The sequence below is a fragment of the Phaseolus vulgaris genome, chromosome 10 (assembly GCF_000499845.2).
Source record: "Phaseolus vulgaris cultivar G19833 chromosome 10, P. vulgaris v2.0, whole genome shotgun sequence".
Taxonomy (NCBI): Eukaryota; Viridiplantae; Streptophyta; class Magnoliopsida; order Fabales; family Fabaceae; genus Phaseolus; species Phaseolus vulgaris.
Window position 1 is genome coordinate 6,647,136 of NC_023750.2, and position 21,932 is coordinate 6,669,067.

At 30.5% G+C, this 21,932-nt stretch overlaps 3 protein-coding genes across 3 annotated transcripts; 2 read left to right on the forward strand and 1 right to left on the reverse strand.

The window, feature by feature from the left end:
• Window positions 1–313: 313 nt before the first annotated feature.
• LOC137819135 (transcription factor bHLH18-like) lies at window positions 314–2,290 on the reverse strand. Its single transcript, XM_068622897.1, has 4 exons — window positions 2,149–2,290; window positions 1,615–2,064; window positions 1,038–1,418; window positions 314–604 (listed from the first exon to the last, which is right to left on the reverse strand). The coding sequence occupies exons 1-4, from the start codon at window positions 2,194–2,196 to the stop codon at window positions 518–520; spliced, it is 966 nt and encodes a 321-aa protein (XP_068478998.1). The 5' UTR covers window positions 2,197–2,290; the 3' UTR covers window positions 314–517.
• A 7,373-nt stretch (window positions 2,291–9,663) lies between these two features.
• LOC137818117 (large ribosomal subunit protein uL16) lies at window positions 9,664–11,816 on the forward strand. The gene is made up of 4 exons (XM_068621350.1): window positions 9,664–9,789; window positions 10,120–10,621; window positions 11,282–11,363; window positions 11,581–11,816. The coding sequence occupies exons 1-4, from the start codon at window positions 9,780–9,782 to the stop codon at window positions 11,650–11,652; spliced, it is 666 nt and encodes a 221-aa protein (XP_068477451.1). The 5' UTR covers window positions 9,664–9,779; the 3' UTR covers window positions 11,653–11,816.
• Window positions 11,817–17,112: 5,296 nt separating this feature from the next.
• On the forward strand, window positions 17,113–19,955 carry LOC137819344 (receptor like protein kinase S.2-like). Its single transcript, XM_068623155.1, has one exon. It carries the CDS (start codon window positions 17,287–17,289, stop codon window positions 19,858–19,860), a length of 2,574 nt encoding a protein of 857 aa, XP_068479256.1. The 5' UTR covers window positions 17,113–17,286; the 3' UTR covers window positions 19,861–19,955.
• Window positions 19,956–21,932: the final 1,977 nt, after the last annotated feature.

Sequence of the window (21,932 nt, forward strand, 5' to 3'; positions counted from 1 at the left end):
GATTTGAGTGGAAAAAATTTATTTATTATTTTTATTTAATAATATTATATTTATTCTTTATTTTATTATAATAAATAAATAAGTAAATATTAATAGAAATTAACATCTAATTTATAAAAAAAGGTTTTTCCTCTCCAAATTTATGTTTTTTAATCATTATCTGTCTTTATTTTGCTTTGTCTTCTTTCCTTCCTTCTGTAGTACTTCCAAACACAATGTAAAGGTGAATTTATTGAAGCATTTTAAATTATAATGTATTTTGGAGAAAGCATGCATATACAGTATCAAAACTGTCAATACAAATACAGTAAAATAAACAAAAATATCATCTCATTTCCCACAGAAATGAATAATCCTGAAGATGGTCAAAAACATAACTATCATGCACAGCAACACTGTTTCTTTTGTAAGGAGCTTTTAATGATTGATAAAAATGGAAAAGGCACATTCAATAGTATCGTGTTGAAACTGTTGATGATAAAGCATTTTTTAACTAGATTCATGATGGTGCTCATTATTAATATTGCAGGCTACAGCACTTGGACAAATCATCATTCAACTTTTTCACTAGGTCCTCCACTGCCATGGTGAACTTAGGGTTCATCTGCAACATGGGACAATATCATGGTCCATGAACAACAATATATTATTATTTTAATGTTCCATGTGATACGCATGCAAGGGTGATGTAGTTATTCTTACAGACAAAATACCTATTCTTCCTATAGTATAGTAACATGTCAGTGTTGGAAAAGAAGAGACAAGTGATTGTAATTGTTCTTGGAAAATAATTAATATAAGTATCTCATCTGAAGATAAAAACAAAAACACTACTGATCCTTGATTTTCACACACGAGGCAATTGAAATTGTAATGAGTTATCCTTTTCCAAAGTGTGAGAATAAAAATACTACTTCATTAAACTTTGATAATGTACTTTTTGCTTTTTGACATGCTTCTAATAGATTCTCTAATTAATGTTTAAGCAATGAAATTGATCTGTTCATAACATGTGATTATAAGAAGAGTGTGTATACCTCAGCAATGGTGGTAATGGCGAGAGCAGAATTTCCAAAAGGCAAAACATTGCTGCAAAGTATGGAGAGATTATGAGCTTGAAGCTTGGCCATTACATCTCGAACAATGTTCTTTTGCATCTCACAAGTTACCCTGATGAGTACATCTTTTCCTGCTACTCTTGCTTCAACTTTTGAACATTTCTTGGTGGTTTTGGCACCATCATAAACATGAGAGCTCCATGAAAGGTCATAAGCAACCATGTTGGTTTTGCTTAGTTTCAAGCACCCTGCTGATTCTATCTTCCTCTTCTGCTGCTTCTCTTTCTCCAAATCTTTCACTCGCTGCTGAAGATACTTCACGTACTCTACAGCATTGCTAAGAACAGAAACCTTGTCCATCTACACACATGTTCAAAAGTTTCTCACATCAGTTCAATAATAGATCTAAAAATAACCAATGGGGGAAAAATGGATGATTTGTAGTGTTTCTGCTGCTTAAAAAACAAAATTATGAGTGTATTACCACTTGTCTTTGAATGAAGATCATATATATATAGATGGTACCAAGAAGCAAGGAAAAAACATATGATCTAACCTTTTTCAAGCCAGGAATAAGGGCAGCAAGAGCAATGAACATTCTGGTGATATTCTCTCTCCTTTTTCTCTCAGTTAATATGTGATCTGCTGTCTGAGGAGAGGTTCTTTCCCTCTTGAGGGATTTTCTGTGGTGTGGCTTTTCTTCTTGTGTCTGCTTTGGTTGTTCACCAAGATTTGGTTGGCATGTTTTCTTGGCAACAGTTGGCACTGAAGTGGAATCCTCAAATGACAGAACACAAGTTTGTGGTTTATGTGGAGAAGCTTGCTGTGTGAGACTTGGCATGTCAAAGGCAGTGTTCTCTTCCAAAGATAAAAAATTGGTTAGAAGGGTAGCTGTGTTTTCTTTCCATGAGACTTCTTCAGGATCCACTGAACTATCATCCTCCTTAAGTTCTTCTCCAGCAGAGTTCATGTCAAAATCACTGAAAATATGCCAGTCATTGTTTTCCTGCAAACACAACAAAAAAGAACAGGTTATAGAGGAAGAAGGTTATGTATATGGTTTATATATACCATGTTCCATGTTACACACCATAATTGGAACCCATTTTTGCCATGACTCATCATCCATTTGGTCCATGGATATGTGCCAAAGGACTGTAGTGTAGTATATATATGGTTATGAAATTTGGGAAAGTTGAGACAAACTAAGCTGTGTGGGACTCCTTTTCAATGCCATTATTGTTCATTGATCTATACTAAAATATTGGTACTTTCAGATAGAAAATATGTGGCTCAGGCTAAACCCACGTTCCTCTCACATTTATGTAACAAGTGGCAATTTTGGATGCTCAATTCTTTTATAAATATATATATATATATATATATCATAATTTTAAACTTAATACATTGTTTGTGTATTATTCAAAAAAAAGTTTGTGATTAATCAAAAAATTGTTTTAAATATGCTACCATTTGAACTAGATTAAATGCATCAATTTGGACTTCAAAATTCCACATTTTGATATAATTTTAGGAATTTATGTAATTAACAGAGGTTTTTTTAATCTTTATTAAGTTTCAAAGATTATTCAAAAATCACGGAGGTTTTTATAACCTTTGTTAAATTTCAAAGGTTTATTTTAAAATTTTAGCAAAATAGTGGAGGTTTTTTAACCTTAGTTAAATTTCAAGTGTATTCTAAAATCTCAACAAAATAACGGAGACTTTTTCGACATTTGCTAAATTTTTCAAAGGTTTTATTCTAAAACCTTAGCAAAATAACGGAGAATTTTTTAACTTTCGTTAAATTTCAAAGGTTTTTTCTAAAATCTCAACAAAATAACAGAGATTTTTTTAACCTTCGTTAAATTCCAAAGATTTATTATAGAACATGAATAAAACACTCCAGATTTTTAAAACTTTAATAAATAAATATAATTAAATATATTTATAAATAAATAATTAAAAACTACATAATTTTAATATATTTTTAATATTTTTTATAACTTAATTCAATAAAATTTTGAAAGTGTAACTTTACATTACAAATAAGTTTTCTAAAGTTTCAAAAATTTATTTTAAAAATTATATAAAATAACCTTGGATAATATGTATATAAACAACTAACCTTGGATAATAAGTATATCAACAACTAACCTTGGATAATAAGTATATCAACAACTAATCTTGGATAATAAGTATTTCAATAGTATTTACATATTTTTTTATAATTAATGGTAGTTGATTTATATAATTCTTAATTTTTTTTCTTAAGAGCTCATACTTCAAAAAACCTTCGTTAAAACCATTTTTTTTTAGATTTAAAAAAACCCTGGGAAACACGTTTCACATGGATGGTTTAGCGGAGGAAACTGCAACCCTGGGACTTAATAAAGCTTTTAACCTTGAATAATGTAAAAATAAACCTTCGTTAAAACATTTTTTTTTAGTGATCAAACCCCTTTTAGTGGAATATTTTCTTTTTTAATCATGTTTTTTTATTTACTTGAATATGAAATTTGATTTAAGATATACAAACTTAATTTCACTCTAACCAAGGAAAATTTGCTTTAGATTTGAATATTATATATTTAATATGTAAAAGCTGTTTAAAATTATAATTTGATTAAACTAAAATATATTATTAATGAAAATGACAACGGTGTTTCTTAATTAATTAACTGTGTAAAAAAATTTAAATTAATTATCAAGGTTTCAGAATTGAACTCATAAAATAAATTTACTTACAAACACTTTTATTTTACTAAAAAAAATCATGAATACAACAATAAATTCTGAATAAAATTAAATAGCTTATATACACACTAATGAAAAAAGGGTTTTAATGAAGGTTATTTAGTAAAGGTTGATATAACCTTAGGAATTGATTTAATTAACGAAGGTTAATTAATCTTCGTTAAATTCCAAAGATTTATTGTAGAACCTTAATAAAATACTCTAGATTTTTCAAAACTTCAATAAATAAATATAATCAAATCTACTTATAAATAAATAATTAAAAACTATATAGTTTTAATATATTTTATAAGTAAATTCTCTAAAATTTTGAAAGTGTAACTTTACATTACAAATGATTTTTCTAAAGTTTCAAAATTTTATTTTAAAAACTCAGCAACATAACCTTGGATAATAAGTATATCAACAACTAATCTTGGAAAATAAGTATTGCAACCGTATTTGCATATTTTTTTATGATTGATGGTAGTTGGTTTATATAATTCCTAGTTTTTTTTTTTGTTAAGAGCTCATACTTCAAAAAAAAATTGACTTATTTTGTTTAAGATTTTGGTGTACATATATTTTATGTGTTATTTTAGTTTTAGTTATAATTGTTAATATTTAATTCTCATAATTTTAAAATATTTTAAATTAAGGTCTTTATTTTAAAATGAATATAATAATTAATTCACTATGAAAGTGAGAAATGATCAAGTTAATTTCTCCTTGCAATCTTTAGCCAAGAACACACATGACTTTGATGCCCACATTTAATAGATAATGCAATTATTTAGGATATATAAATTAGTGATAAACAACAGTTTATGTCAAGTTAGGTAACAGTGGCTTATGATCCAAGTTGGGGCAATAAGGTGATGGAAGAAGCAATATTGAAGTAAGAAGAAGATAATGTCTTATTTAGTATTTCTTCTCCTTAGATATACTAGACATAAGTGTGGCCAAATTGTGATTCCTTGTTAGGATTATCGGCGACGACCACTGAGCCTATGTCAAAGAGCAGTTTGTCTATGATAGAAGAGAGAAGTCAGCAGGATCGTAAGATATGGTGGAAAATAGGGTTGAAGTTTATTTCAAACGGAAAGTCATTTTATGAAAATTTTGAAACTCATGGTATTTTACTGAGGCTTTTAAACCCATGGTATTTTGCGGAGGTTCTTAAACCCATGGTATTTTACAAAAGTTTTTAAACCCATGGTATTTTATAGAGGTTCCTAAACCCATGGTATTTAACAGGGATTCTGAAAGGTTTTTCCTAAAGTTTAAAAAAATCTCGGGGAACATGTTCCCTAGGGATGGTTTAGCATGGGAAACTGCAATCCTAAATAAATGACTTAATAGAGGTATTAACCTTGGATAATGTAAAAATAAGCGTTTGTTAAAACCATTTTTTCTTGTAGTGGAATTTCAATTTGAAAATGATATCTGATTAAAAGGTTGCAATTGATACATTTAAGTGGAAAATTTATAATAGATGTAATTGGAAAAATTTATTTATTATTGATTATTTTAATAATATTATATTTATTATTGTACTTGTATAGGGTCTACATAGTTTATGCTAATGGCTTAAATAATTTATTTTCGTCCCTCGGTCATTCCTCCTTCATCTCCCTTCTCGTAGTACTCTAAATTTGCAAAAGGTTTTCCAACGATCAAGTAAGTGGTATGCATTAGAGTGAATGATATATTGATAAAAGTGTGTCTTACTCCTGTATAACAATGCCTATTTATAGTGCTCATAGTGAGATATTTCGTTTATGAGTCGTATTTAATATGTATCTTTGCTAAAATAGCATTACCTAATTTATCCCGTATTTACTAGATTTATAGCATATTACCTTATTTATCGTGTATTTATTTATTTTACATTAATGTAATCCATTTATCCGATCGATTAACTATTGATACCGAGAGGTGTGGCTCACTCAACTCCGACCAGTACATTTGCCCCCAGGCTCGAGGGAGAGCCTTCCAGAAGAGCCTAGATGTGACCGTTTTGTGTCTCGAGGTAGGAAGTGACCGTTTTGAGCATTAATGGTGTGCAGTGTGAGAGGTTATTAGACGTACGTCATTCAACACATCGTTCAAGTTTTAACCTAATTTTTATCTGAGAGATTTAAGGTCATATTCCTTCTTGTTCTACATCATCTAAAAGAACTCATACCAATCCTAGTGAGGTTAGGGGGGAAGTTGTTGGTTCCAGTCGGGTGGTCGACCTTGCTAGCCGACAACCTCATTATCCTAGACACGAGTGGGTCGACCCTTGTGTGACCGAGTAGATTACCCATTTTCGGGGTTCATCTGTTTTAGATGAGTTCATCTCTAGGGTATCCATGTTAAAACTCGACTCCCTTCAAGATGTGATTTTAGCCAAGCTGTAGTCCGGGTAGCATTCTTTTTGCTCCCTTCATTACGTCATATAAAAACTTTAAGGGTAGATATTTTAAAATCTTTGTAGAGTCAGAAGATAAACCTTATTTTTATGATTCCAATCATAAGCCTGAGTTTCCCTTCCATTGGACTCGTTCTCCCACCCATTACAAATCTTGGCCAAGGTCTTCCTTGACTCAGCAAGATAGAGAAATTTCTCACGTGTTCGGTCAACTTTTGAATAGACTTCTTACTCGGAGGATTCTTGTTGTGTACTAGTCACCCCACCGTATGATGGATTTTCTGGTATGTAGAATTGAAAGTGCTTATTTATTTTTCTAAGGTTGTTGGTCGTGCTTAATTTGATGTTTGTTTGTAGGTATAATGGCTCAAATCGACCCTGGGACAGTTTTCATGACGAAGCAACTTTGTCGGTAGGCAGTGGGTCAACAAAAAGGTTCTTTGAAGGTAGTTGGTGGGAGTTCATCCACCCCTATCATATATTTGGTGCCTCCATTCAGCACCGAGGAACGACTAAAGAAGCAAAAGAAAAGGGGGAGACCCGAACCTCACTGGATGTAGGCTTGGGAATGCTATGAATAAATTTGAAATGTTAATTGTTATCAACATTTATTCGTAACGATAAGAAGTTTTTATAAATGTGAGAAATTGATATTTAGGAGACTATCTTAATAATTTTATATTCGAGGAATCAATATAAATGAATTTTATATGGGCATCAATATCAATCAAAATAGAATATTACATGTTTTTCAAAATACAAAAGAGTGAGAAGGATGAACCATAATCCCAATTTTCCCAATTGAATCAACCATTATTTACTTTGCTTTATTTACATTCTTCCAATCTCACACATAATAAACTTCCAACAAAATTTATTTATTATATTGTTTTCTATTTAGTGAAAATTACACTTGAGAATTTCAATTGTTCATTGTGGGTATGATATCCACTCGTAGGGACAAATTTATTACTTTTGACACGATACATTTTGTCGTAAAAAATAGTTATCAAGTTTTTGGGGCCGTTGTTAGAAAACAATTTTATTTGAAATTTGAAAGTATAGTTTACTAAGTATTGTTAATATTTTTAAAGTTTTTGTTTTTTTTTAAATGTGAATATTTTTTAAAAGTTTTTTTAATTATTTTTTATTTTGGTTAGTGTATATATTTTATTTAGTTTTTGTTTAGTGTATTTTGTTCTATTTAGTTTTTGTTTAGTGTATTTATTCTATTTAATTTTTGTTTTTATTTTCATTTATTCATTTATATTTTATTTTATTTAGTACGATCTTGTGCATTTATTTTATTTAGTTTTGTTTAGTGTATTTATTTTGTTTAGCTTTTGTTTTGTGTATTTATTTTATTTAGATTTTGTTTTTGTTTTTTGTTTCATTTTATTTTATTTTGTCTTCTTTCCTTCGTTATGTAGATCCAAATACAATGTAAAGGTGAATTTATTGAAGCATTTTAAATTATAATGTATTTTGGAGAAAGCATGCATATACAATATCAAACTATCAATACAAATATAGTAAAATAAACAAAATGTCATATAATTTTCCATAGAAATGAATAATCATGAAGATGGCAAAAAACATTACTATCATGCACAGCAACACTAATTCTTTTTTTTTCAAGAGCTTTTAATGAATGATAAAAATGGAAAAGGCACATTCAAGAGTATCGTGTTCAAACTGTTGATAATAATGCATTTTTTAACTCGATTCATCTGATGTTCAAATAATTTTTTAATGAAATCTGATAATTATGTGCATTTTTGGACTTGATTACTTGTTTATTGAAAGGTATTATATTGAGGGCTCTAATTTTTTTAAGAGTTTTCAGGTTCATCATGTTTCTTGGATGGAAAAATGTGTTAATCTTGAAGCTTAAACTTAAGATTAGTTTGATAATTCTTCATTAAATTGTTAAAAATTTATTATATTTGTATTTTGAAACTATTGATATTGACCAAGTTAGTTTGTCCTTATATTGGACCCCTGTTACTTTGGTCAATTTTTAATTTAATTGATAGATTTTTTTAAAATTGATTTAAACATGTCTATATGTAATACTTGGCAGAATCTTCCTGCACTGCTACATTTTTCTTTCTGATTTTAATTATTGGTACAATGTTATGTAAAGATGAAAATGTCCCTATTACTTTTTAAAAACCCTACGATGCACATGAACTGTTTTTATTTTTTTGCATTTTGAATTATGGAATCTGGAAAAATTTTGGATTAACACTTCTAGTAAAATTTTGGATCCACCAATCCGTAATTCAAAATATGTATTTCACATTTAAAAATCTAGAAGTCAATAATTTATGCAAAATTTACTTATGGAACACTCCCTCATCCGAAAAAAAAAATGATTCAGTTCTGGGCTGATGAATCCGTAGCACACTCCCATATCCTGATTTTCGGTAACCACGGTGCCCTTTTTCAAATAAAAGGTCAAGGCCAATTTCGGGATTTAAAAACTTTTGGGGGTGCAGGAAGAAGAAGGAAGCCTATGTTATTAGTTTAGATAATCAAAGCACAATAGTCTACCATGTTCAAGAATTGGGCCCAAAATAGAATGTCACCCTTCAAAAAAGGGAAATTGCATTTTACATCTCATAAGTTTCTCCACACCCTCTAAAAATGTGTAAAAGACCAAATTGCCCCTAAATTTTACATCTCTTGTTAATTTCTCTTGTTCCCATTGTTATTGCCATTGCCACCCCAATTAGCGTCATCACCATCATTGTTCTCGCAATGAATTGGGTAGTTATTTTTTTTTAAAGATGTGAGATTTACTTTTTATGGTTTCTTGTGGGTTTAGTATTTAGGGTTCAAAAGACTTACACATTCTGAATTATATTTTGAATGGTGTATTGTATAATTTAAAAATGTATTTTAAATAACACAATTCATAAGTCCTTTTTTAATAACATTGTTTTAAATTGTGTAATTTGAATTACTTTTCCAAATTTTGAGATTGTCTAATTCAAAATCATTCGATTTTTATTTATGAAATATATATGAGGACTTCTATATTAAATAATCCAAGAAGTTTCTAAATTGTATAATTTAAAAAAAAAAAATCAATCTCTTTAACACCTCACCTTCCTGAATTCCAGAGAGCAAAAACCAAGATTGTGTGCGCCTAAAACAATCTTCACTATCATTTAATAGAAAAAAAGATAAAGTGAATATTTGGAATAAAATAACTATTCGATAACATTTTTTTAGAATAAAATATTATATTAATAAAATAATAATTTATTTAAATACAAGTAAATGAAAATGGTATCAAAATATCATTGCCCTATTTTGAAATTCATGGGAATGCACAAGGAACTTATGAACCAAATAAAAAATTCTCCAAAAAAAGATAGAAGCCAAACACAGTTTTGCCAGCTTGGTTTGTGATGCCTGAAGTGTAAATAGCAAAAGCCCAATTTCATTTTTATTGCCAAAATTGTAACACTAAGCCCATTTTTGCTTTTGTATAAATTAAATGAAACCCTCTTTCTTCTTCACTTTCTAGGGTTAGTTTCTGCCTCAACCTAGACGTAGCCATGGGAAGAAGTAAGATCTCATAACCTAACCTTTCCCTTCCGTAATTTTGTTTTTTGTACACTTTGCTGAATAAAATTTTGGATTTTTTTCCTAAGAAATGGAATATGGTTCTTATATGTGATGTTAGCTTGTGGGTTCGGCAAATTGAATGCAGATCCAAGTTTTTCTTATTAGAATTAACCTTAAGGTGTTAGTGAATTCGTTTGATTGAAACATTAGTTTTTTGTTCTGTCTCAAAATTTGTCTATGTTTTGTTTTGAATGCGTGTACTTGTTTTTGTATTGTACTTGTAAAACTAGATGTGGTAATCATGAATGGTTATTATGGTGTTTTGTTCAGGACCTGCAAGGTGTTATCGTCAGATTAAGAACAAGCCCTACCCGAAATCGCGGTTTTGCCGTGGTGTTCCTGATCCTAAGATCAGGATTTATGATGTTGGGATGAAGAAGAAAGGTGTTGATGAATTTCCTTTCTGTGTGCATTTGGTTAGTTGGGAGAAGGAGAATGTTTCAAGTGAGGCCCTGGAGGCTGCTAGGATTGCTTGTAACAAGTACATGGCGAAATTTGCTGGGAAGGATGCATTCCACTTGAGGGTTAGGGTGCATCCCTTCCATGTTCTTAGGATCAACAAGATGCTTTCGTGTGCCGGAGCCGATCGGCTTCAAACCGGCATGAGAGGTGCCTTTGGAAAGCCACAGGGTGTTTGTGCTAGAGTGGCTATTGGCCAGGTCCTGCTCTCTGTCCGCTGCAAGGACAGCAACAGCCATCATGCGCAAGAGGCCCTCCGCCGGGCTAAATTCAAGTTCCCCGGCCGCCAAAAGATCATTGTTAGCAGGAAGTGGTATGTATCTGGAGAGATGGCTGCTAACTTATTCACAGTTTTTGAATTTGAATTGTGAAAAGTATTGTTTTCAGAATCTTCCGATTCACAATTGCATCAAATTTGGCTACCTTCTAATTCGTATCATAATATGAATCTTAAATGAATTTATATTGTGCAGTACATGAATGAATCTGTGTTTTGAATACAATTCACGTGATTCATATATTTCTTTTAAATTGCCATGATAACAAAATTGAGGCACATGAGCTTAAATTTTTGTAATGAAAAGGGATTGAAAGAACACTGGTGAATGTATCCTGTTTGATTATTCCACTACTTTATTTGTTACTCATTCATTTAATGCATTTTCTCTATTTGTCTATTTAATCACATTGTTTTAACTCTCTTAAGATAGTGGTTTTACTAATTCAGACATAACTAATAGTTTTGTATGACTTCTGCTTAAATTGTGTTTTTGTCTATTTCTAGTTTACATTGAACATTATATATAATCTGTATGGATACATCTTAAGTAAATTTTTTATTGATATCAACAATTCACAATTTGAGTCTCAATTTGGTAACCTTGTTGTAAGTAGTTTACATATATATTATAGATAGATTTGCACTGTTTCTTTTGTGTATGGCTTTAACTCTTGGTTTTAAATTCTTGCTTAGGGGGTTCACCAAGTTTAACCGCACTGACTATTTGAAGTTGAAGTCAGAGAACAGGATTATGCCTGATGGTGTTAATGCCAAGGTAATGTGAAGTTGCTTGATAATGCAATATGATGTGATTGACACTGTATAGGAAGTAGATTTTATCATGCTGAGAATGTTTTTACTTGTTCACTTGTATCTTAGGGAATGCATTGAATTATGTTTCTGAATGAAATTTTCTTTGTGTCTTAAATTAGTTTTTATTAGTGCTTGTAATTGTCCTTCTGAATCACATGTTCTGTTTTGTGATTTTGCAGCTTCTTGGGTGCCATGGACCACTGGCTAATCGCCAACCAGGAAGGGCCTTTTTGTCCAGTGCTACTACCTAGACTGTTTGTTACTCAGAAATATTAGTCTTTGAGAATCATGTTTGTTTTGCAATGGTGAACTTTGTTTGTGTTTGTGTTTTCTGCACATTCAACTTGAGTTAATTTTTGTTTTGCTGGAATCCCCTTAAATGGATACTTTTAATATTATATTTTGTTATGGTCCATGTTCTATTCCTTCTCTTTAGGATTTCATATTCGGTTGTTGGTCACCAGATATTGGGTCACTTACTTAGTACGGTTTTATTATCAAGAAATAGTACTCCCTCTAATGTGATATTTCTTATTCTTGTGATCATGACCTTGTCGTTATGTTGTAGTTTAGATGTGATGGTGGATAATTGATATTTGCCCTCAAATCCGATCATTCCTTTTAGAAAAACTAAACTCTATTTGTTTGGTGTTTATTTTCTATTTCCTTTTTCGGTGCTATTAATGACATTTTCATTAGTTGTTTTTCACTGTTGAGAGTGTCTGTGGTTTTTGTTTCTCTCTAAATGTGAAAATTTGAATTTGAGTAATACCAAAGAGTTAGGGTTTTTTTTAACAATTTGACTAATATCAAAAGGTTAGAAAGGTTTTTAATTGTACTTTCTTAAGCTATAAATTTTTAACTGATAGGGTTATATACTGAATATGAAAAGGTACCATGTTTAATCGAAAGTTATCATCATCCGTTCTAAATAAACTTTTTCAATGATAATTTGCTCCTTGGATCCAGATTTTCTGCAATCAGTTTGAATTTATTCTATTGATGAATAGACAATGTTCATGGTTGACTTATATTAGTACAATTGCATAGGATGCCAACTTTTATTTTAGGTTAAGGTTGTCAAGTATAATCTTCATCCTGATTTTTGCTTTTCCAAATCATTAGAGTTTCTCTAAAATATACAATATATAGATGTAGATTTCTATCACTAACCAAACTTGTATAATAATATAACACTTTTTATGGGTTTAACTTAAAGTAATGAAACTTTTTGTATGTGTTTGTCTCTTGAATTATGTATAAGCTGACTTTTTACACTAACTCTAACTGCATAATGTCAATGTTATTATGTTCAATTTTACGTGTGATAAATAAATAAGTTTTTCTTCTAATCTCTCATATTGAGTTTTTTCTACTAGAGAATTCTTTGTAAATGAATGATTCTATAACTCTACCAATAATGACAAACAATGATAATGGTTAACAAAGAGTATTGAGTAATACTTTTATCTAATTTACCATGTGTGTTCAAACAATCGTCAATGAAGTTTAAAATCATACATGAGTAACTGATTTAGGAAAAAGAAAATATAAACAAATGAATAAATGCTTAAATTAAAAATTAGTTTGTTTATAACTTTACGTTGTTCATGGACAAGTATCACTGGTGACTTAAAATTTCATTTGAGACTAATATGGTTTAGTTGAAAAATAAGTAAAACATGAATTTTTGTCAAGAATTCAACACAATAACTTCTTGTGTCCAAATTTGCAGGAAAAAATAGTTATCTATCATTGTCATTGTCTTCCCATATAAGTAATCTTCTATATTCAATTTGAACATATATTTAAATATCCAGAATCCAAGTTAAATATGTGGTTTGAGATTGGTAATAAAAGAAGAACCAATGAAGAAACATAAATAACACCAAGAAGTTTTAATATAAAATATCCATCAACATGAGAAGGAAAAATTACAGCTTCATTTCAAACATCATGAATCCCCATTTGGCTTTTTCTGATTTTCTGATATGTTTCATCATTCTTATAGGAAAATGATTTCTTTTATGAAAACTAAATTGTATTTTCTTATCAAAAAATGGGAAATTAAATTAATAATCAGAACATCAAAGGGATTAAAACTACATATATTCACTGTGTTTCTTTACTCTTATATGAAAAAACATGTCATGCAATCATATTTTGTAAGTTTGTCAACTTCTGTTATGATTACTTGATGCTTTTTACTGATTTACTGTGTATTATTGATGGTATTTCACCTCTCATTTTCTTAATGCATGATTGTATTGTGTAGTTGAAATTGCACTTGGTGGAAGCAGGTTAAGTAAACTAAGTAGTTGTGGGTGGTTTAGTTGGAGAATTTCCATGGTTGGTTGGTATGATTTTATTCTGATATATTAGGTAAGTGTGTACTGAGGTTGGCCTAAGTTCACTGATCAAAGGAGTTGGCCTAAATTCAACCAAATTCTTCAATACTTGTACTTCTTTTTCTCTCTTTTCTTCACTTCAGAGAAAATTTGTTGTAATTAATTAAATACAACCTTTGTAAGCAACTAGGTTTAAGCAAAATATTTTTTTTTTCATATTATTGTTTTAATTTTTCGTGTTTAATTATTATGTTTGACAATCCAATAGTGAATTGCTTCATATTACGACGGTTAAAAGTAAAATGAGAAATAATTTTTTTTTTTACTAAAATGTGATCCATATGAAAAGATAGAGAAATTTTGAAAGAATGTAACTTTAACTATATAGTATGTTTTTTTATCCCAAAATATTATTAATCTTTACATTTGCAAGTCTTATTAGTGTTAAATATATTATTATCTAGAGATCAATGCATTAATCCAGAAATTCATACCTATAGAAAAATATATATATTAGATAAGAATATTTAATCTAACCATAGTATTTTATTTTTTATTAATTATTTTTTTATTTACACGCTTAGTCTTAATTTAAACATTACTAGAAAATCATTAAAAATAAACTAATTTTAGAGACAAAAATTCATTCGTCATTATTGATAAATTTGTATATTATTTTAAAGACAAAAAAATGATTGGTTAAGTAATTTTTAAATTTATAAACTGATATCTAATTAGTTACCGAGGTTTTAGCTATCAATTGGTATCTAATTAGAAACTAGTTTATAAATTTAAAAACTAATTTAGATAATAATAATATTGATATCTAAATTAGTGTTTAATTTAGTCAATATTATGACTAATTTTTATTTTTTTTAAATTTGATTTTTATTTAATGATATTTCTGTAATAAAATATCTAAAAATGTATATTAAAATCTGGTATTTTTTTTATTTGTATTAATTTAATTGTAAAAGAGAAATATTGTCCATGCTCAAGTCAAAAAACCCTCGTGACATTATTTGCAATGCAAAGAAATAAAATTTGTGTGATAAAATAGATGACATGATGCAAAAACAAAGAATGAGTAACACAAACATTGCAGAAAATTCAAATATAAAAAACATTACTCTTTATAAAATGATAATGCATGTCATATTCATATGGATACACAAAACCATGTATGAAGTTTTTGTATAATTTTAAACAAACTCATTGACATTATTGAGTTTCGTGTATTTTCAAATTTTTCAACTTCATGCAAAATTATTGCCACAATGATTTATTTTAATATTTTACACAAAAAATAAAAAATAATGGTTAAAACTAAACGATGAGCAACCTAGATCTTTTATCATGCATACCAAAAAAAGTCAAATGAAATTGATCTCTTTATAAGTTTCCTTTCATATGTACAATTAAGAATTGAACTATTATCAACATAATCATATATATATATAAGAGATAATTATGTACCAACACTAAAAAAAATTATTAAATAAAAATTAATTTAAAAAAAACAATTAATTAATATTAACTAATTTAGATATTATTTTATATATTAAAAGAATTATTCGTATCTAAAATTGTTTAATAGTTAAATTTAATTAAATATTAATTTAAAAAATTTATTAATAATAATAACTATAGATATTAATATTTTTTTAGTGTATAAAATAATATCTAATTTAGTTAATATAATAAATAATTATTTTTTATCTTTAAAATTGATTTATATTTAATAATTTTTTATAATTACATTAACATTAGGTTTTTATTTTGATATCAAAATAATTAACCTAGTTTTTCTTATATAATTATTTTCATTGGATAATTGCATAGTTACGTGTGAGGGGTTGATTGAGACATTCTTTGGCATATAGCTAAAATTGTTGGTTTTTCTGATTTTTTTTTCTATGGTTTTATTAACTTTTAATTGTCTTTCTTCTTTGTTAAGAGAAGCAAACGATATCATCTAGAATACTAAATTTTAATGATTAAATTTAAGAAAAGATTATTAACAATTAAGTTAGTGTGTTATCTTTTCCTTCATTAAGTTATGCATATATTTTACTTTCAAACGTACATGTCATCACATCATAATTTTGTTTTGTTTTTGTTTTTCTTAGTAAACCAAAACAACATTGGAAAAAATTACTTAAATTAACTTGTTCAAAACACTTAAAGAACAATTATTTTCCTTAGTTTAAAACAGAAACAAATGTACGAAGCTTAGTTTTCCCAACATTTACGCAAACAAGTTCAATACTTTTTTAATGAAAAAATAAATGTGAAAACAGATATGTCAACAACCTCGATTTTTTAACTAAAAAATAATCCACTTTAATTATACTATTAAAAAAAATCAAAGTACGATATTATATTTTATTTTTTATTATTTATTTATTGATTATGTTTTTATTTAATCTGGAAGAAAAAAAGCTTCTGTTCCTGTTTTTTTGTGAGTAACTGACAGTGACTTCCGTTGACATAAAGCCAAAACTGCGTTAGTTTTTTCTGTTGGTTCATCATTTTCGTTGGAAGTTTTCTTTTTTCATTTTATCAACTTTTACTTTTTCACATGAATATGTCTTTTGCATGTTAAAAACCTCAAACTTCTCTCAGAGACTTCCTTCACTGAGTTAAAAAAAAAACGCAGCAACACAAATAATCACGAATGAACTGAAAAAAAAATAAACGACATAAAGATTTAACTGTCGTCAACTGCAACCTACATCTACACGGATAACTATTTAGATTTTATTTCTGTACACCAATTACAAGGACAATCTTTTTAAATAATACTTTTTATGGATTTGACTTAAAGTATTGCTGATAAAAAAAAAACAAAAGACAAAACAATCTCTTTAAATAGAAATTATAAAGAAAACACAATGATTAAGCTTATTCACTATACATGGTGTCTAGTCAGTCCGCATGAAGTCCGCATGAAGTGTCTTTTGAGAAAAAAAAACATATAATGTTAATTTAAAATATGTTTTTTTATAATTCTAACATGATTATAAACTAATTTAAAAAAAAATAGAATAACTTTTTAAAAGCTAAACTCAAATTTATTATATAAGATTTTATTATAATGATAGAAAAAGCCATGAATTTTTATGACAAAAGAAAAAATCTGATCATACTTGTTCGAGAACCAGTTGAACTCAATTTCATCTACCTATATGATTCTTTAAGATCTTAAAATTTAATTTTTAAACGTTCATAGAGAGATTAAAACTTAATATGATGTGTAAGATGAATAATGGATAGTGATAATAGAAAAGAATAATGGTTTTGGAGACGTCATATCAGAGGTGGTAGTAGGTTCCAATTTGGCAAATGGTTGCACTCAATTCAACCGTGCAAACTTAACGCGTTGAATAATTCCATTAACAATGGCATTGCCATCATCATCAAATACCCAAACTTCAACATCTTTTTCAAAGCAGCATTAGCACTAATGCCATTCATTGCAATCTCCATGTCCTAGCTGATTGTGCTTTTAATATCCATTCTCACACAACACAAACTATGCAGCTCACGCACCTGTGCCTTATCATGCCCTCAGATTATGATAAACTAGAGGCACTTCATGATGCAACCCCACCAAAACAAAAAGGGACACAGAAAAAGGTTAAGGCCAAAAGAGACTTCCAAGGGGCATGTGGAGGCCATGTTGTTGCTACCCTTCAAGGTTCCTTGACAAGGTTGTGTGACACAAAGTGGTGGAGTTGTCACTGGAATCTGTGCCAGCATGGTGCAAGAGAAACCAAGCAGATCAAGGCCTCATCATGTGTGTTTCATGACATGGAGGGTGTGCAACTCTCTTCCAAGATTGGAAGGGACAGCAACAATCCAAGGATTTTCAGCTATGCTGAACTGTACATAGGGTCAAGGGGTTTCTCTGAGGAGGAGGTTCTAGGCAGTGGAGGGTTTGGCAAAGTGTACAAAGCTGTTATGCCTAGCGATGGAACAGTGGTGGCTGTGAAGTGTTGCTTGGCAGGGAAGGGTGGCCAGTTTGAGAAGACTTTTGCAGCAGAACTAGCGGCAGTGGCACACCTTCGCCACAAAAACCTTGTTCCCTTGAGGGGTTGGTGTGTTTTTGAGGATCAACTTTACCTTGTGTATGACTACATGCCTAATCTCAGCCTTGACAGGGTGCTGTTTCGCAAGAACTTGAAGGAGGAGGCACTTGGGTGGGTGAGGCGTGGGAAAATTGTGAAGGGTTTGGCATGTGCATTGCACTATCTGCATGAGCAGTTGGAGACTCAAATCATTCACAGGGATGTGAAGACCAGCAATGTGATGCTTGATTCCCACTACAATGCTAGGTTGGGGGACTTTGGCTTGGCAAGGTGGCTTGAGCATGAGCTTGAGTATGAGTATGAGACTAGGAAAGCATCAACAACATCAACCAAGTTTGAGCATTTCAGGTTGAGTGAGACCACAAGGATTGGTGGCACAATTGGGTACTTGCCCCCTGAGAGCTTCCAGAGAAGGAGTATTGCTACCTCAAAATCTGATGTTTTCAGCTTTGGGATCGTTGTGTTGGAGGTGGTGTGTGGAAGGAGGGCCATTGATCTCACATACCCTGATGAGAAAATCATCTTGCTTGATTGGGTCAGAAGGCTTAGTGATGAAGGGAGGGTCATTGATGCTGGGGACACAAGGCTGATATACGGTTCCTACAAGGCTTTTGAGATGGAGCATTTGATTCACATAGGCCTCTTGTGCACACTCCATGACCCTCAGTTGAGACCAAGCATGAAGTGGATTGTTGAAGCACTTTCTGACATGTCAAACAAGTTGTCATTGCCAACACTCCCTTCATTTCACTCCCATCCTATGTACATCTCTTTGTCCTCCTCTTCTGAGACTAGTCCAAGCACCTCAAAAGGAACCTCAAAAGGCACTTCCTCAGGCACAACAACAGAAAGTTCAAGCAATCTTACTAGTTCCATTTCCAAATATGTCACAGCCACAGGAGATACCATCTATGTAACTGCTGAAGCTGAACAGAGAACCGATGGAACTAACTCTGCTAAGAGTAGCAAGAGAACCATGCATCAGCAGCCATCATTTTCTGTGGTTCAAACACCTAGGGAGATACCATTCAAGGAGATTGTTTCAGCCACAGATAACTTCTCAGAGTCCAAAAGGGTGGCCGAGTTAGACTTTGGAACTGCTTACCATGGCATCCTAGATGGCCACAACCATGTCATGGTGAAACGCCTTGGCTTGAAGACATGTCCTGCACTGCGCCGAAGATTTTCCAATGAGCTAAGAAACCTGGCAAAACTTCGCCACAGGAATTTGGTGCAGCTTAGAGGGTGGTGCACTGAGCAAGGAGAGATGCTTGTGGTGTATGATTACTCAGCTAGAAGATTTCTCAGTCACCAACTTAACCATCATAACAATTGTACTAAAAATGGTTATTCTGTTCTCAAATGGCATCATAGGTATAACATAGCAAAATCACTTGCATCTGCACTTCTCTATCTGCACGAGGAATGGGATGAACAGGTGATTCACAGGAACATAACCTCTTCAGCAGTGACTCTTGAACCTGACATGACCCCAAGACTAGGTAGTTTTGCTCTGGCTGAGTTTCTGTCAAGGAATGAACATGGCCATCATGTGATCACCACCAGGAACAAGTCTGTTTGTGGGATTTACGGCTACATGTCACCAGAATATGTGGAATCCGGAGAGGCAACAGTGGCTTCTGATGTTTATAGTTTTGGTGTGGTGGTGCTTGAGATTGTGAGTGGACTTAAGGCTGTGGATTTTAGGCAACCTGAGGTGCTTTTGGTGAAGAAGGTTCATGAATTTGAGATGAGGAAAAAATCACTTGAGGCACTAGCAGATATACGACTCAATGGAGAGTACAATTACAAGGAGCTAATGAGATTGGTAAGGTTAGGTGTTGCATGCACCCGTTCTGACCCAAAACTGAGACCAAGCACAACACAGATAGTGAGCATCCTTGATGGAAATGAGAAATTAATCATGGTGGAGAACATGGAGAGCAGGGAAGATTGGAGAGAAAGAAACTCTTGCTCTTTGTCACTGGTTAAGAGAATCCAAGCTCTAGGAATACAATGAAAAGTTGCACAAGAAAAATCAAGGAACAAAATGTACAATGATGGTTTGTAACATATAAAACTCGTTTGTAACATAGAGTTGTTTTTAACATTGTATCTTTGTGCTTTGCATACTTTTCATACGGGTGGTCATGGATCTAGATCGATTTCATAACATAATCAACTTAATGTGGAATGATAGATTTGTAACTTTCTTGCTAAACTTTTTAAAGTTACTATACTCTCAATAATCACACATCACTTAAAAGTTTTAGTCAAAGACAATTTAAGTACACCTTAATCACACATCATTTAGAAGTTTTGGTCAAAAACAATTTAAGTACACCTTTCTCTTTTAGCATTTTTTAAAGTTAAAATCGTGATGGAGCTTCGAATTTCAAAATGAATATTTTTTCAAATGCAGTGATTAACCCTAGTGATATACTATTTCAGTACATTGAAATTAGCTATATAAATGAAAAAATAGTTACACATTAGTTAAAATTCGAGTTGCTATATAAATGGAAAAATAGTTACACATTAGTTAGAATTCGAGTTGCTCCAAGGACTATTTTTATATTTAGCTATCTCTTGATTGCACATAACAACTAGAAATGAATGCATTAGCATATATTTCTGCTAAAGCAGAACTTATTCTATACTTTTTCAGTTTCAAGAACATATTGTATAGATTTTTGCCATAATGACAATTTCAAAAGAATGAAGGAAAAGATTCTGATTTTGGCTTGTTCAAGGCTATAAATTGAACATAATGTAATATCAAACACTCTTCTATGCAGACTGCAACTTTTCTGGTGTGAATTACATATTTTTATCCAAATCAGTCCCAATTCTTTTGATGAAACTGAAATGGGATGAAAGTGACCTTATTCTTGAACCAATCAATTTGGTATATACAAATTAGATGAAATTGTTTACCAATTTACAACTTAAGAAGAAACTTTTCAGCAAATCTACACTTTGAACAGTAACAATATTGCAGCATAAAGAATTTTTTAATCCTGATTACTCCAACAAAGCCACTTGCACACTGACAATGATGGGAAAGAAAAAATTCTCTTCATGTTCATCCAATGTAATAACTATGGTCACATCATAAATGGTGATTTCAAGTCGTAAAATTTTGTTTTGTTTTCCTCTTATTTTCTTGGCAATTACTTACTGTACTCAATGATTTTATTCCTGCAACCAATGAATTTCTAAAATTTCAGAATTCTCCCTCATTTCGGAATGGGAATCTGAAATTCAAAATTAATTGTGTGTTCTAAATTAAATTCAAAAGTATACTCTAGAATATTAAATTTGAAATACATTTTGATCTGTCACTCCACTTCTATTTAAAAACTAAAGAGTATATTTGGATCATTTCATGCCAATGACAGGATCATGTTCAGATTTGATCATTTCATGTGAATGATAGAGCCATGTTCAAATATGTTCAAATGTATTGAGTGTAGGAATAAATTGAGTATTTTCTTTCACAAAGTTGTGATATAAATAAGCTTGGTCCAATTTGTTTCATTTGATAAAAGGCACACCAAATAATTCTTTGGTCTACAACAGTCCTTTAATTATTTGATCAGAAACCTATTTGCAAATATTAAAAGTTATCTAGGAACTAAATTGCACTTATTAAAAATATTCAGAAAAAAAATTAAGTAAAAACCAATTAACATATAAAGTATTTAGGAACTAATTTCAATTTAAGAAACATTAGGAATTAATATAAAATTACAAAAAATATTTTAGAAATTAATAAAAAAAACACTCAATTTTTTATAAGAGTAATATTTATTAGTTTCACACCTTCAAACAATTTCTATATTTTTTATTATTATTTCAATCATTCATTCTTGTTGTGGTTTAAAAAGGTATGGAAAGAACTTCTACCAAATAAACAATTCACTTTTTTTTTATTTTGATCTGTTGAAAGATGCTCTTTCTTCCATTCTTTATATTAATTCGGCAAATTCTTCCTTCCTCAACTCACTTTTGTTCCACTCCTTCGATCAAGTTTTTCTTCATTAGTTACTGGAAAAATATGTTCCGATATTCAAGTGAATATTCAGTATT

Bases quoted from the DNA above. Each gene is read 5' to 3' on its own strand.
- LOC137819135 (XM_068622897.1), bottom strand. From the start codon at position 2,196: ATGGACCAAATGGATGATGAGTCATGGCAAAAATGGGTTCCAATTATG. The intron at 1,419-1,614 runs GTTAGATCATAT...ACATGTGTGTAG, and splicing joins TTATTCCTGGCTTGAAAAAG to ATGGACAAGGTTTCTGTTCT. The intron at 605-1,037 runs GTATACACACTC...CCCATGTTGCAG, and splicing joins CCATTACCACCATTGCTGAG to ATGAACCCTAAGTTCACCAT.
- LOC137818117 (XM_068621350.1), top strand. The intron at 10,622-11,281 runs GTATGTATCTGG...ATTCTTGCTTAG, and splicing joins ATCATTGTTAGCAGGAAGTG to GGGGTTCACCAAGTTTAACC. The intron at 11,364-11,580 runs GTAATGTGAAGT...GTGATTTTGCAG, and splicing joins CTGATGGTGTTAATGCCAAG to CTTCTTGGGTGCCATGGACC.
- LOC137819344 (XM_068623155.1), top strand. From the start codon at position 17,287: ATGCAGCTCACGCACCTGTGCCTTATCATGCCCTCAGATTATGATAAA.